Source organism: Euleptes europaea, chromosome 2 (assembly GCF_029931775.1).
Source record: "Euleptes europaea isolate rEulEur1 chromosome 2, rEulEur1.hap1, whole genome shotgun sequence".
NCBI classification, from domain to species: Eukaryota; Metazoa; Chordata; class Lepidosauria; order Squamata; family Sphaerodactylidae; genus Euleptes; species Euleptes europaea.
The window spans coordinates 58,637,153-58,654,138 of record NC_079313.1 but is presented as its reverse complement, the minus strand read 5'-3'; the positions used below and the strand labels follow the sequence as shown (position 1 = coordinate 58,654,138).

At 38.8% G+C, this 16,986-nt stretch overlaps 1 protein-coding gene across 1 annotated transcript in view; it reads right to left on the bottom strand.

The window, feature by feature from the left end:
- Positions 1 to 2,162: 2,162 nt before the first annotated feature.
- Positions 2,163 to 16,986, bottom strand: part of SLC44A5 (solute carrier family 44 member 5) — a 198,255-nt gene continuing 183,431 nt past the window's right edge. The window contains exons 14-22 of the mRNA XM_056844755.1: positions 16,135 to 16,222; positions 15,315 to 15,577; positions 13,974 to 14,068; positions 13,216 to 13,319; positions 12,505 to 12,578; positions 10,101 to 10,171; positions 6,388 to 6,476; positions 4,887 to 4,971; positions 2,163 to 2,344 (exon numbers count right to left, since the gene is read on the bottom strand). Of these exons, the coding sequence (XP_056700733.1) occupies positions 2,232 to 2,344; positions 4,887 to 4,971; positions 6,388 to 6,476; positions 10,101 to 10,171; positions 12,505 to 12,578; positions 13,216 to 13,319; positions 13,974 to 14,068; positions 15,315 to 15,577; positions 16,135 to 16,222 (982 nt within the window). The 3' untranslated portion in view covers positions 2,163 to 2,231. The remainder of the gene's footprint in view (positions 2,345 to 4,886; positions 4,972 to 6,387; positions 6,477 to 10,100; positions 10,172 to 12,504; positions 12,579 to 13,215; positions 13,320 to 13,973; positions 14,069 to 15,314; positions 15,578 to 16,134; positions 16,223 to 16,986) is intronic.

Genomic DNA, 16,986 nt, shown 5'->3' with positions numbered 1-16,986 from the left:
AGCCACTAGCTTCTATCTCAAGCTGGAGTAGGGTCCAGTATGTTTTGGCATTTTCTAAGAATGGATGGCATTGCTATCACCTGTAGTGTGCTGGTTATTTAGTTAAGATGTTAACCCAGAAATCTGTTACCAAAAAATCGGTACCCTAAAACCTATTAATTCAATGATCGTTTGTATTGTTTCTATCATGTCCTCACCCAGGTTGGTTTTCCCACTCCTACACATAAAGCTAGCTGGGTGACCTTGGGCTAGTCACAGTTCTCTCTGAACTCTCCCAGCCCCACCAACCTCACAAGGTGTCAGATGTGGGGAGAGGAAAGGAAAAAGATTGTAAGCCGGTTGGATTCTCCTTAAAAGGTAGAGAAAGTTGGCATATAAAAACCAACTCTTCTTCTTATTATTATTACTATTAAATGCTTCCATTACATTCACCTGACAAGAACTCACATCTTAAAATATGCAATTTCACTTGAGTGTATACCAAACTTTTAAATATATTTTGGGTCTGAAGTTTTCTCAAAGGTCCCAGAACACAAAACACTCCCATTCAAAATAAATGTATGTGGAAAAACTCCAGTTATTTCAATTGAACTGGCTTCTGTTCAAGTATTTGTAAAATTGCAACTGAATTTGTAAAATTGCAACAAAAATCTACCAGACACTCTGGTAGGTCTACTGAAGGCTGCCCAGCAGATGTGCCTGGTGGCTCATCCAACAGCTACAGCTAGCACAAAGACGGCACCATTTTATTCCGCTTAAAATCTATGACTGTGCAATGTTTGTGTAATGTTCTAACTATTTACCTGAGGTAAATTTTTTGAAGGTTCCAATTGGGGGATTTTGAGCTAACAGAGTTGTCTTTTTGCTCAATCATTTTTTTAAAAAATTAAAAAGTCAGGCTTTTGTACCAGTAGGAATCACCGCAGTCGGGACCCAAAGTCACTCATCACTTCATTCTCTTCTCCAACTTATCCTCACAATCACCACCCTTAGCTTAGTCTTCAGGTGAGCTTCTGTGGCGCAGCAGGGATTTGAACCTGGGTGTCCCAGATCCCAGTCTAACACTCTGACTCTTACAGCACACCTTGCTATGCTTTCTCTACCAAGCTTTCTGCTGGTACAAGTTGCAACAGGAGAAATGTTGCGGATTCCCCACGTTTCCTGCAATCCCTCTGCCATGTGGCTTTTTGTCCAAGGGGCACCCTGACCCTAAGAAATGCCTTTTCAGGGGTCACAAAAGGATGCTGTGTGAAGGGACAGGAAAGCCTTCTTTTCATCCAACTATAGGATCCAACCCAATGTTTTGTGGTCTTTACAAGCAGGTTCTTAATTCTGAATGTTTAAAATAATAAACCAAATTTGGTGTTATAAGCCAGGTTCAAACAGATTTACTATGTGGAACTTAACATCTAACCAGTAGCAGATAATACCAAGCAAACATTATGCAGATTTTTTATTGCATCAGATTGAGTAAGTCCATTCTCCCTAAACTGATATCTCTGGCACAGGACTCTTCTTAAGTGGTTTATCATTAATAATTTGACTCTGTTCTCAGTAATTTTAACAATTAGCTGTACTCTTTTCATCACCTTCTTTGTGATGAACCAGTATGATACTAATGTCTTTTTCTGCAACATATTCAGTTTGTGGTAGAGGTGGCTGACATAGCAGTGTACCCTTTTCATAGGGAATCAGTAATACATTTTTAATCACAGTTTTAAATAGCTGTCAACCAGCATGTACCGTAAAAATACAGCCATAGCACCATAATTACAAATTTAGACTACCTGCTGGTTACCTATAGTCTTGATCTGTTTTTTATGGCTAATTAGGATACACCGTAGTGCTTTCAAAAAATGCCTGAATATCCTTTACAAATATACGCCTATAAAAAGTTATCAAAATGGCTGTCATTTCAAACAGCAAAATCTTGAGTTAGAAAAGTTATTAAAACGCTAAGAGCTAATGATAAAAAATGTTTCACATTTACATTTTTCATAGGCACTCTATAAAAACTATGCGGCCTTGTTTCACAGCTGTTAAAGGTTTAGTCTAAATGCTGCCCGTTTGTTCATTTTTTAAAGAGAGTACAAAGAAAAAACCTCCAATAATTAATTAGCCAGAAGCATAATTTACACTTTAAAAATGTTTTCTCTCAATTATATGCATCTCATTTCTCCCCTTCCTTAAAATCGACACCACTGCCATGTTCATGAGAATTTTTTTAAACATTATCCCATTAACTTCTTAGGACTCAGCTCCTTCTTCCCCAGAATTCGGTGAAGACTGGCTGACATGTAGTAGGGTTTTGCTGTAGATCCGTCATTCCTTTCCAAGTCTTCACCTGAATAGGAAGTGGTCAAAAAGGAGGCAAAGCAGCAAGCAGCCAAAAACAAATCAAATCAAAGGAGAGGGATTCAAAGAAAGGGAAAGAGTTAATATCAGAAATCCTGGTACGGCAGAACCGAGCTTTAGTGTTAAGTCCTTGCAGAGTGCCACAAAAGCACTAATCTCTCTCTCTTTGTGTCACCACGAGATGCACAATATTCACGTTGTGGTTAATTCCTCTGCACATGCAACATGCTAAGTAAGAGCAATTATTCTTGTGCTTAGTACAGCTAGATTTTCTACTGAAGCCCCCTAAATGTGATGACTGGTTTTCAGTGAAGGTAATTCTTTGGGGGTCTTCAGAAAAGTCACTGGGCACAGAAAAGTCACTGGGCATAATATTGTGTTTCTATGGCTATTCTGTGCTTCATTAAAAATACCATTATTATTTCTTGGGTTTTGTAGTCTGTTTTTTAGCTTTGCCACAAGAGGTCAAACTGGCTAATATCAGGAAGCACTGCTTGGGGGAAATGGTGGACAATTTACTAAGAAGACATTCTGGCTGACTTAGTTAAGAATTTAGGGGTTATACCTGGCCAACACATTAATTCAGCTGTGAAAAATGCCTTCTTCCATCTTCATTTAGCATATTCACCTTGATACTAGACTACTGTAATGTGTTCTACATGGAACTGCCCTTTAAGACAATTCATATTACTTCAGCTGGTACAGTACATTGCAACTTGACTACTATCAGATGCTAGGTGGATTACATCTATTCTGCAGGCACTTCACTGATTACTGATTAGTTTCAGAGTTCAGTTCCTTGTGCTGGTTGGCTACTATTTATATAAACTCTAATAGCCTGGGAACCACATATCTGCAGGACTTTTTCTCCCAATATGCTCTAGCATGACAGTTCTACTCATCTGAACAAAGTCTTTTGAATGTGCCATGCTGCAAGCTGGTAAAATCAACAACTACCCATGCCCGATCATTCTCTGTTGTGGCTCCCATCGGGTGGAACGTCCTGCCAAACAAGGTTAAGAAGGCACCTACGCTACTATCATTCTGTAGAATGTGTAAAACAAAATTGTTCAGGATGGTGCTTTTACAGTGATAGCTTTAGTTGGAGTTTTAATGTCGGTGAAAATGTTCTAGATAGTTTTTACTGTATTGTTTTTTAACTTAGTAGTAAGCCTGTTGCCCTTTTTGAATCACACTTTATATATGCATTGAGCATTCCTAATTCCATTGTAGAAAAGGCCAGTTGAACAAAAATGGCAATTGGGTATGGGTTGCAAAGCATTTTGGATGGCTTCTTGCTGACTTTGTCGCAGACTAGCAAGCAAGGGATAAAGACACACTGGAAAAGCATGCTGTGGGACTATGGAAACTCTAAGGCGAATGAGCAGTTAAATAAGGGCTAACTGTGAGTGTATTATTTGTTGACTGTGTGGAGTGTTTTTTGTTTGTTTTGATTACTTTGGGTGGAGGAAATGTATGTACTTATCCACTGGCTGGTCTTCTGTACGCAGACTACTGTGATATGGAGGGGGGAATCTCCTATTGGTTCTGTATAGGATACAGGGAAAGATGGTGGTGAGATGTAAGGAGAAAGAGAGCCTGTTCTCCATTCCAGTTCTTCCCATAGCTTAGAACCCTCAATGATCTTATTAGTTATACCATCACAATTAAAAGTGAGGTCGCTCAACACCAGATTAGGCCATAACAAAACATCAATGAAACAGCTGACCTGGCATGCCTCACTTAAGCCTCAGGATAAAAACTACCATACTGCTGGGTCTACTTTAAGTTTTAGTTATTTTATTTTGTTTGTGTTCTGAAGTCTCTAGTTGTATGCTGCTTTGAGCATTTTTGAGAGTATGGTTAATATTCTGAACAGGTGAGTTTATTCAAATGATATGGACAAACTCCAGATATTTTGTGGGCTTTTCATCTTTATTATAGCAACATAATTTCCGGGGCTGAGTATTAACAATCATATTTTATGATTCCTAGATTTTGTTAGGAACCTGGAGGGTCTGTTTAAGGCAGAAATTAACTAACTAAACTGGCAATTAAAAACATGGTCTTAGGATAAACCACAGTACTCCCTGGCTCAGTTTACCTCAAGGACTAAGAAGTATGTTAAACTTTTCACTATTGTGGAATAGTATCTTGGCAGACAATACATGGGATTTTAAGTGAATCCAACATTAAAATGGCAACTCTATTATTTTTGACAACAAAGTACAGCATCTAAACTCATCTAAGTTAAATGTCATTGTACAACTGTAGAATATTCAGAAGTCAGTTAGTACTTATTATAAAACAGGTACTCCCCCTAAGGGCCTACTATTCCAGTGAACATTTCACTGGCTGAATCACTGAAGCCACATCTGATGTGGATGTACTTCAGAATGCACCCATGCAGTGAAGGCCACGATGGAGCAGATTGTGCAACAACAGAAGCAGCAAAGGAAACTCTTGGGAAACTGACCAAGTGGCTCTTTATTTGCATGTCATCATTAAAAGAACTGAGAAGTGATACTTACAAAAGCAGAGGAAGAGCGTATCAACACACATTGCATAGACACTGAAGAATCCATGTGCAACTAGGTAAGAGCCGATAATGACTGTCTGAAAACAAGGAGAACACATATGGTAGTTTATGCACTTTCATAAAGATAATACACAAAGATAATTATTTCAAATCATGAGAAAATTTAGATCCTATATACTACTCAAAGCTCAATTCTGGACATTTTCTAGAATTGCTATATCACCACCAGTCTCACTGCACTGTCATCTTCCTTCCAGTTAAAGTGGATGACTAATCACTATCTTTCGCCATCTTCTTGAGGTTTGTTGGTGCTCTCTCTCTTTGAAAGAGCTGGCAACTGAAACTTAGGGAAATGGAGTAGAATGCAGGGGCAGAACCACAGTAATGGACAGTGGCATGGCTTTAGTGTCACTAGGAAAATTCAGTTATTCATATGACCTGTAGAAACAGTGCCCTGCCACTTTTTTGTTTATATGGAATAATTCTACAAGTCCTAGTTCAAAGATAACAAGGTGTTTAGTTGTTACTGCATTTAGTTCTGTGGGGGGGAGCTCAGGAGACAGGCATGCTGCAGTCTATTCTTTATAAAAGGTCAGGTGATGTGGTCTCCAGCACACAAGTGGTAAAGGATTCAGCCTGCAGGACTCGAACAAGAACTGACTGGATCTCAATCAAGTTTAGAGAAGCCCTTTCTTAGCTTCAGCTTTATGGCCAATCCAGGCAAAAGCTGTCAGGAGATGAAACTGACCGAGGAGTTGCTTGGGACAAGTTTATTTTAGCTCTTAAGGAAGCTGAGCACAGGAGGGGCCATGTAGGTTGCTACCAGCAACCTGGTCAGCAGATGCCCATGGCATAACCACATTCCAAACTACATGTGATTTGCAATAGCCCACTAACTAAGGAAAGAACTATGCTTTCCTCAGCAGTGTCATGTTATGATCTGAATCCTAAGAAAATACAATATTCCCAATAGGAGGGCATATATCTAGATCCCATGCAACAATTAGGAGAATAAGCATCATCTAGAGACCATGCATTAGAATTGTGTACACAGCTGAAACTAGGATGTATATTTGAACATGGAAATCATAATAGATATATCAAGTTTAATTTAAGATGATGCTCAGGAGAACTTTCCGATTAGAACTTTCCTACATTTTAAAACGGATTAATTTAATAGACGTTTGCATGTATACATTCAGGCACAGAAGTCATATTCCGTAGTCTTTTTACCTAGCACGAGACTTCTGCCAATCAGCAACATGGCTCACTATTTGGAAACCACTGCTTAAGAATTTAAAACCAAACCAAATATTTGACTCATTTCAATACTTCTGCCCAGAGGCAATGAACATTCTACAGGGACCTTGCAGCCTCATTTCTACAGCCCATCTATATACACAGATCTGTACAAAATAAATTATTTGCTTTCTGTTGGAGATTCTGAAGTATGAGAACCAGCTCGTGGTTAAATCTTAATAAAATATCCTTACCAGGAGAGGTACCCAATAATAATTCAGAGATGGGGCTTCTTGTGTGAATACTGGTATCCTATGCGTGAAGAAAAAGAAGGCTAGAACACCTACAAGAGGGAAAAGGAAAGGCTATGTGATGTTGATGATTTAGTACCACATTTTGAAGGCTGTATCTCCCACGGTATTTTAAAAACCTGAGATGACTCATGCAAGATGCTCTAGTATATGAAAATACACGCAAACATTCTCAATTATTAAATCCACTACCTAGCTTCAGACTGTGTATACTGTTTTTTTAAAAAAAATAAATAAAACCTTTTAACCTGCATTTCTCCAGAACAGGACTTAAGGTGGGTTACAATGATAATGAAACAATATACAATTAAAAATCCATAAGAACAAACACATATAGCTGTCATCAAAAAAAAAAATGTCATTGTCAAAGGCCTTCTAATAACTCTGCCTTACACAGCTTGTGGAAGCTCAGCAAGGCAGAAGCCTTCCTAACAGTTTCAGAAAGGCTGTTCTATAGAAAACAGCAGCCACTGGAAAAAACTTTACAATCTTGCAATCTAGCAACACTGCATTAAGAAATAAGAAATGGGTTAGATCTAGTGGTAATTTCTGCTGACAGAGGGCATGTTCATCAGTGGAAGAAGACTTTCTCACTTCTCTGTCCCTCTGCAGCCCAAATACTCCCCAAAATATTCCTGAAGACAAGGGACCCCTCAGGACAGCATAATGGCTGTCAGAGGTCTGTAGTGGATATCAGTGAAACTTGCCCTCCTTTCTATTACCAATAGCAGAAATGTACCACTGGATCCAACCCATTTGGTGTTGGTCAGAGGTGCAAAGCTGCTGCATGAGTTGATATGGAAGGAGCCAGTTCTGCAGGTATGTGGATCCTGGACCAAGAAGGGCTTTAAAGGTGACAACTGGCACCTTGAATTGAAACAAACTAGTAACCAGTGTAGAATTCTCAAAAATATATCCATCTTTCATTTGAAAGATGCATGTATTCTCAGGCATATGAATGACCTGCAAGAATTCTTAAAATGTAACAAGTGAAGGAGTCCTCGTAATCGAGGGGAAAACACTGTAACAAGCTGTAATCTAAATAGGATTTTCAGAGTAACAAATCCTGACATGAATTATTCCTAGTATTTGCACTGTGACAAAATTGATATTTATATTAATTATATATGTGAGCTGTTTATGCAACAAGAAGATTTTAATCAATTGTTTTATGTTATAAATCAGAATGTTTTTTCTAAATAAAAATGATGCAATTAGATGTAAGGTTAAAACAGAGATAAAAACGCAAACTGCATTAAAAAAATAACTAATTTAGTTTGTCTCTTGGAGAACACGTTTAACTATTTCCATACATTGGACTCAACATGTTCAATGATAAATTGAGATATTAATTCATGTTAACATCTGTGCTAAGCAGGAATGGAAAGGAATGTAAATTAATAAGCTCAAGGTATCTTTCCTTAAGCACAAGGAAAACATCCATTAATTTCACTATTTTAAGGTTCAAGGTTTTAAGGTTTACTTTTCCAGCTAGAAAATAACATTTGTGTAGTAACAACAAATAATACATCATAGATGGGATAGTCAATCAAAATCAGGAGATAGCATCAGTTTAAAGAACATATGCAAAAAGAAGTATATATACAAAAAGAGACATATTGGTTTAAGTCAACTCTGCAGGCACCGGCATGTTTTCTCTAGGGCAAGGAGCATTCCATTGTGGCAAGAGGTTCTTCTGCTAGGAGAGAAGGCTCATGTTGATGCAATGCTGAAGGAATGCACTGGTGCCAGGAGTTCACGTTGGCAGGTTCCAGTCCAAAGATCTTTAGAAGATACTTATCTTTTAATTCAACACGGCAGCAGCCCCAGTTAACAATCAGCTATTCAGTGGGAAGGGAGTAGCTGAGGTGAACAAATCCAGCTCACCACTCTGAATAATGCTAGCTAGTGTTCAGTTAGTGCAGTGGTTCCCAACAAACCAAGACATTTAGGGGTATGTAGGAAAAAATTGAATAATGGTGGGGAAAGGCATTTGAAATAACAAACTATATTAATTACAAACATCTTGGTAATATGCGGGGTACAATTTATGGAAATGGGCTGCCAAGAGGTATGCAAGTGAAAAAGGTTTGGCAACCACTGAGTTAGTGCATTGGAATAACATTTACAGAACTTACTTGCAAGTATAATTCCCAATACATTTAAGGACAGATGTTTCCTAATTAGATCTGGATGAAAAACTTTAGAAGGGAGAAAGTTAAAATCCATCCCAAACACATAATTCTGAAATGGGTAATGCATACAGGACCCTGACCTGGATGGCCCAGGCTAGCCTGACCTCGTCATATCTCAGAAGCTAAGCAGGGTCAGCCCTGGTTAGTATTTGGATGGGAGACCACCAAGGAAGACCAGGGTTGCTGTGCAGAGGAAGGCACTGGCAAACCACCTCTGCTAGTCTCTTGCCATGAAAACCCCAAAAGGGGTCGCCATAAGTCAGCTGCGACTTGACGGCACTCCACACACACACAATGCATACAGGCTTTGCAGCTTTCAGTATGCAAGGAACTTACAAGGCTAGTTCCATGCTTGAAACAAATGCTTCACATTGCACCTGAACATCTGGATGAAACAAGACTTGTAAGCCTCTATAGTGTGAGTTCAATGCATAACCTTCAGTAAAAATTGCACCTTCAGGTGCAGAATTCAATAGCTTGAGGTGTTGTGTGTTCTGTGTGTAACTTAAAATCCGCAATTGGGGGGTACACCTGTGTGTATCTCTTTACAAATCTGCTCAGAAGTTCTCTGAGACTCTATTTGTTTCTGCAGCCACACCTGTTTGACACTTTACTGCTCTTATTTTTAGTGTATGCTACTGCTTATAGATAAATTATCACTTGCAATCTGGGAAAAGCAGTATGCATTCTCAGCAAAGAAGTGAAACTAACACATAAAGCTCTATATACAGCACTGAAAGAAACAAAAGAGGTCTCTTTGGTCCTAATCCAACAGACACAGGAGTCTTCTTCATTACTGAAACATAGATAAGGGTAGAAATTATACGCTGTCTCAGCAAACCCATGTCTCCAACTTACAAATGTGTGAGTGTAGGGGGAGCATTTACAGCGGAGTTTAGTGAAAATAAGGAGAGTGCTTAACTTTTCCCTACCCAGAGATTAACACCTGCAACTGCCCCTCTCAAAAGCATATTTCCCTGGTTTGTCTTATTTCTGGTCTTGGAATCCAGCTGGGGAAAATAAGTTAAAATTACTGGGCTTATGCTGGCCAATGGCCGTAACAATAAATTACAGAAAAAAAGACTGTGTGGTTATTTTAAGTTGAAAATCAATGCATTAGCACTTGATTCTGTATGGAAAATGCTTCTGTTAGGTGTAGTTCCACCTTATCCTTAGTTAATTCTTGTCTGAATTCGCTGCATGCCCTGTTTAGATATATATCAGTGCAACACCATCTAAATACTTCTTTGTTTATCTGATTAATGAACACCTGGACAGACACTGCGATAATGAAGTTGTCATGTAATGATTTACCTAAGCAAAGCTCAAGTTATGAAAGGCTGCAGGGTCTGTGTTAGAATTCATTAATTGTGCACAAACGAGGGAGATCTCTGTCAAATCTTTTCTCTGTTTACCTGGACCAAGTTGAAAACATTACACTAAAAGAATTTATTGACTTACCCACACTTCCAGCAACAAGAATTTTCCCCAGGAATAGTAAGAAGTCTGTCACTTTATCCAGCACGGCAACTCTGTGCATTGAAAGATAAATACTTATTGCAACAACCTTCCTTTCCAAAAGGTGGAGCAATTCTGCTTTCAACCAGAATTAAAATTACTGAAAAACTTCCATGTGAAATTAGTTTGAAATGTCCCATTCTAATGCTATTTGGGAATCAATGTAACACAAAGTTTCAGTGTGATAATGGACAAGCTCTACCAAAAGCAACTAGATAGTTATACTTTGAGAATCAAATAGAAGTTTCCCCCACAACACAAAGTGAGGCAAGGGGCTGAGTAAGCCATTCTCTCTTATTATTTCACAAAGTCAGTGAGGGGCTAGAAAACTACTCTTTGGTCCTTGGCAAAAATGTGTGATAACAAATAAAAAAGGGATAGATCACGATGGGAAGCCGTGTTAGTCTGTCTGTGGTAATGGAAAAGAGCAAGAGTCCAGTAGTTCCTTAAAGACTAACAACATTTCTAGCAGGGTATGAGCTTTCGTGAGTCACAGCTCACTTCTTCAGAAAAGGGTGGATGTTACTGCCTTACAGACTACCACTATTAACATTTATTCTGCAAGGGTGCTGTACAGAACACAATAGTGATATGGTCCTTGCCTTTGCAGTCTATGTAATGCCTAAAAAAACTGAAGAGAGAATACAACAAAACTTGTTAGCCTGAATGGACACGAGTTAACTGGCAGCAGATAGCTTTGATGCACAAAAGGGGATATTGCTCAGGGCCTAAATGCAGTTGGTGCGGGCAGAGAACTTTATTGTGGTCTGAGAGTCCAGGGGGGACCAGCTTGGATGTTCTATTGATCAATAAATAGAGCATCCCCAGTGGAGAACTCTGGTGACTGGCAGGCCCCTATGGTTTGTATATCACTTGGGATTGGGAGGTAGCAGACTCATGAGAGCCAATGTGACGTAGTGGTTAAGAGTGTCAGACTAGTATCTGAGAGACCCAGGTTCAAATCCCCACTTGTGCCATGGAAGCTAGCTGGGTGACCTTGGACCAGTCACACACTCTCAGCCTAATCTACCTCACAGGGTTGTTGTGAGGATAAAATGGAGAAGATAATTATGTAAGACACTTTGGGTACCCATTGGGGAGAAAGGCAGGGTACAAATGAATTAAATCAATCAATCAAGCCCTGAAAATAGTAGTTTTGGAGTTCAGTACCAAGAAGTTGGTACTAGCTGTCTTCTATTATATGTGATTTTCCTTCTTTGATTGAAGTGGTGCACAGGATGGGAAGGTATGATGGATGGAGGAGTGTTGGCGCAGAAAGACACAGGAAGACATGATGGACCTCACTGCATATCTAATCTCAGTTCCATTTGGGAAAATGTGGGTGGTGAGGCTCTCTCAGATGGCTCCACTTCAACCTTGGTGGCGTTCAATGCCAGGTCAATGAAAAATAAGATCTCTATAGTATCTGACCTCTTGTATAAGAAGCAAGTGGATATGATCAGCTTGGTACAACTGGCACCACCTGGGTCATTCACCATCCTCAAACTGGAGAATGGGGTGGGTGGAGTAGCATTTATTTTCCACAAGTCTTTTTCCATCACTAGATATCTGGTGCAGACAGAGGCCAGCTTTGATTATATGTACCTTGTATTGGGCACTAGGAACAGATTACGAATCCTGCTACTGTACTATCTGACTAGTTTACCAGTAGGGTCCTTCGCTCATCTGACAGAAGTGGTCTCAGAGTTGGTGCCAAAGACCCTGAAGATTATTGACCTTGTTTAGTCAAGCTCAGGACTTAATGGCTGGCTTTACAACCATGGGTCTGTGTTGGTTTGTGACAGGCCCAACACATGAAAAAGCAGACTGGAAGATAACTACAGCAGTGCTGGTGGAAAACTTGAGATGAATCCGACAAAGCATGCAATAGAGCCCATTTTCAGGCCTATGAGATGGCAGTTACGTTGGTGAAGAAAGCTTTCTTCTCTGCCTTCATTGAGTCAGCAGAATCTCATTCAGCTCAATGGTTTAAAAGGGTTCATGGCTTGATAATATCTAAATCTGACCCTGTCATTTATATTAAGTTGGCTCTTAGCTGTGATATTTTTGAAAGGTTTTTTTTTTTCTGCTGTCAAAATCTCTCACATCCATTCTGACTTGAGGCTGAGCTGAGAGCAGAGATCCAGTACCTATTTATTTGTCCTGTGGAATGTCACAGGGTTCTGTTCTCTCACTCATGCTCTTTAATATATGACACCACTGAATGAAAGTGACTGAAGTACTGGGGTTAGGTGTCATCAATGTGCAATTATAAGTCCAATAATTTTGTAAAGTGTCATGGAATGGCATGGTGTTATTCAGATAAATGGAAGGCATGTCCCCTTACCTAACCACGTTTCTCATGAGCAGAAAGAAAGCTTCCTTTGCTGATGCACAGAAGTTTTTACCATATATTGCAATCTGCAAAACATCAAGAGCAGTTAACTTGTTTATGAGAAAGAGCCTTAGTTTGGAGACCAGAGCTTATATGAATTAACAAGGATGATATCAGTGAACCCAGGACAAAGATGTATGGTACCATATTGTTTACTGCTTATGGATAACATATCCAACTTGCCCTGCCCATATTAGTTATTTTCTATAAGCTGTCAAAGACATGTATTTTTTCCTTATAAACCTCAAAGCCATTTGTATGAACCTTCTATTGAAAAGTATTAGTATATATTCTTTCCAGGGAGCCAAGCAGTAAATGAATTCACATTGTCTTAAATAAACCAGAATTATAGTTGACATATGGAATAGTTTCAAGATGTCCTGTGACAATCAGTTACATTTTTGGTAAGTTTAAGCATAATACGTAGTATATAAAGTTGCTTAAAATAAATGAATACTAAGTTTAAACATGTTCAAATTGTTCTGTGCTTTATCAATAATTAAACTCTCCTATGGAACTTCAAAATGTGCCCCTGACTGAAGCCTAGATCAAGCATAGATCAGAAAAATGCATTCTACATGAGGCTAACTTGGAAAATTGCAGATTACGAAACAATGTGCTATGACACTACAGTTTACAGGAAAATACAGTGAAAATACATACCATGATGTAGGCATTTCTGTTGATAAACTTAAGGAATTTTTCCAAGCACCAAAAACAGCATTTGAAGCAGCAAAGCAAGAACTTAGCAAATACATTCTGTGACCCTGCATAAAAGAAAAGTGAACATATCTGATAATGAAAAGTTAGTAACACGTAGGACTTAATCCATACTGACTTAAATTTCAATCCCACCTGGGCTTTTGAGTGTGTTTGGTAGTCACTGACTGCCTGCTTACTGATTACACAATGTATGCAATCCATGACGTGCTACAGCGATCACTATTTCAACTGTACCACAATGCAAAAGCGAACCACTGGATTTGCCCTGCAGCTCTTTGTGGCTCTTGGTGTAATCACACAATTCAGAAATGATGTTGGCACTAGTTTTTCCCATGCTGTGTCACACCTGGTCTTTTTGAAGCATAAAATACATCTAAATCCTTCAGTTAATTTCCTGCTGTTCCAGAGATGCAACACCATGAAATATGGACACCCTTAACTGTTCATGAGAGGAAACAGTAAACCATCAATTACCACACAAGTGTTAATCTCTTCCAAACATCAGAACCATTCATGGTGCAAGAGGCATAGTTGTTCCCATCTCTAAAAGTAAACAATGGCTTTTAGCTCACACCTGTTTCATATGAATGAGAGTTATGCTAGTTCATATGAGCCCAAGATAGGGTTGTAAGCTTTTCTTAACCAAAATACTATCTTCCAAAAGGAAAGAGAGAATGTACAATGTTATGGATACTCACCTTTCAGTTTGTGGTCCAAGTATTCCAGGATTACTCGAATCAGTTGGACTACTGCAAGAATTAAGGAGCCAAATGCTAGGGAGCCTGTATGATATCTAGTAGAAAATGAAATGGTAAAGCTCAATAATTGTTACTTTATGAGAAATGTCTGAGATAATTTCCCAAATATAACCACAGATTGCAAAATGCTAACTCATCTTGGTATACTGAAATACATATACAAAGTATTTGTACTTACAATTTTTATTAGTATTTTGAGACAGCTTGGTAAGGTTAAAAGTCTATTTTAACAGTTATTGTAGTTATCATCTTGCTTTTACTGCACTGTCTTCTACCTTTGCAATTCTGTTTCCGGCATTGTTCATAGTATACTTTGCCTTAGACACTTTATTGTTCACTAGGGATGCCAACTGCCAGGTAGTAGCTGGAGATCTCCCACTATTACAACTGACCTCCAACTGATAGAGATCAGTTCCCCTGGAGAAAATGGCAACTTTGGCAATTGGACTCTATGACATTGAAGCCCCTCCCCTCTCCAAACCCCGTGAAGAGGGACCTGGTAACGCTATTGTTCACATTGTTTTCTAATTCTGTAATACTATTCCTAGTGCACTGTTTGCTGATTATCTTATGGTGTTTAGTTTCATCTTTTTATATTCTGTAATCCACCTTGAGTCTCAGGCCATTTATGCTTGGTAATTAGCAGCACATTCCAGGCTGAAGTGCCCCGCATATTTATTTATTTTTAGTTATTCACGCTGAGCCATCATTCCAGAAGTCACTGTGAAGCCAGCACATACTTGCTTTGCATTTCTTAAGAGCTCCTTTAACTTGACCTTTTGTATTTGCTCCGTCCCCACCTCGAAGCATCCACTCAAGGAAGCATGAGGAATCACAGCTGTGGGTTAGCTATGCAAACGGCGATTGCTAATGGCTATGCAAACGAAAAAATGAACGAGCAGGCGAGTGGGGGTGTGTGGAATTTGTTTGACTTTCTTCTCTTGCATTAGGACCGTGAATAGGTGTTTTAAAGGTTGGATTTAAAAAAGGAGCTTTGAGCGAGAATCAAAATCGACCCTGCATAAATGGCCTCAGTGAATAAAGCAGGCTATAATTAAAATAAATAAATACAAATAAAACCTATCCAACATAAAACAGCAAAGGGGAAGATGTCTAACACCTGACTGCCCTTATAACAACTATCATGACCACAGGAATATGCATGCATTGTGAATTAGACTTTGTAACTATCTTGACTATAAAATCTGCTTTTCCCAGTAAAGCAGAAGCCCACTTCTAAGGGCAGAAACAAATGCAAATTTAAACTATTCTTTAACTTACCGTATTGCTCGTCCAAATGAAGCAAACAGTGGACATGGTGGAATGTCTGCAGGTTTTCTAAAGGCCCAATAGTAAGAGGCAAAGGCACCTGCAAGGGTACATTGACCCAATGCAATTGCAAAATTTACTAGCCAGAGAAATACAAATATATTGCAGAACTGAAAGACAAAGATGTATCTGTGGTATAGGCTTTCTCCACCATAGAAAGCAAATGTACACTGGGCCCCTGGACACAGCTTGGTCACATTCGTTGTGTTGAAAGTCTGTTTGTTGGCAAGAAAGATATTGTAATTATCAGATATAAAAATAATGTTGGTATCCAATATCTTAGTACAATTCTTAATCACTCAAACATTCTCTTTAACTTAAATCTTGATTCTGAAAATGCAATTAATTTATTTTATATAAAACGTCTTACGAATTGACATACAGACAAGCACCAGTGGTCTGGGTTGCTCAGTACCTCATTACTGGCAGTAACTAGACACAAGTGTTTTAAGAGCTTTCTTGCAAAAGAAGATACTAATAAAATTATTCAATGAATAATAATGTGTGTTGCTTATCCTACACAACGCAGATCTGGCTGTGTGTTTCTATTCTGAGTGTTGTTTCTCTATGGTGATGTATTGTTATTTTGTTTTTATGTGTTTGTAACTTGCTGCATTGCTAGCCACTTTGAGTCTAAACAGAAAAGGCAACATACAAATATTTTAAAGAAAAGAATAGAAATAAAGGATAAAATTACAAACATTTTAAACTAGTTTTGCAGATTTATAATACATTAAAGAGCCGTTTGCAGGGAAATATTAAGCATGCTTACCTCTGGGTAACAAGTCAGATTTGCATATTTGCACAGGGTTTGATTAGCCATGACTTTGTACACTGGTTCTCCTGATGTAGCCAGAAAGCTTGTTTTAATTGGGTTAAGTAGGAAACAGAATTACAGACTTCTGTATTGCCTTCCAAATACAGACACACACCAAAAGGAACTTGGCACTAATAAGAGCAGTTTGCTATGCCTGCAAGAAGTTCACCAGGAGACTAAAACATTGTTAACCTTTTGCTTGATAACAAGTTTCTTCTTGTAGTAAGCATGGAAAAAGAAACAATATGATTTAATGACCTCATATATGGACACCACAGGAAAAGATACGGGCAGACCAATAAAAAAACCCCACATCTCTAGATGATCATTTGATGCAGCGAAAAATCTACTGGTGCTTATCATCTAGGAAGCTTATACCTGTATCCAAATGCAAAGAAGTTTTGGCAATAAAAAAAGGGGGGTTTCTTTACGGTCTGCATAAAAATTCATCACTGAAACAAGATAACCAGGTCTTGCCAGACATTCAGTGACAGAGTAAGGAAGTCTAAGAAGAAGTGAATATGTTTCAGTAGTTATGAATGCACTGCAAAATCTTAAGAGGTGAATGGAAGGTGAAATTCGTATGGATCTTTTGGTGTTATCTCCACAAGCCATACAGTATCACACTGGTTCCTTGTCACGTTGCAGTAAAGAACAGCACAACCACTAAGGATAAAAACAGCAGCAAAACCTGCACCTCCTGAAGTACAGAGGATTTCCCCCCGCTACCCATGTACTTTAGCTTCTACAGAAGCATGCTGGGCTCTTACTACTCTTCTAGTTTAGTACTAAAGCACTGAACTGGGT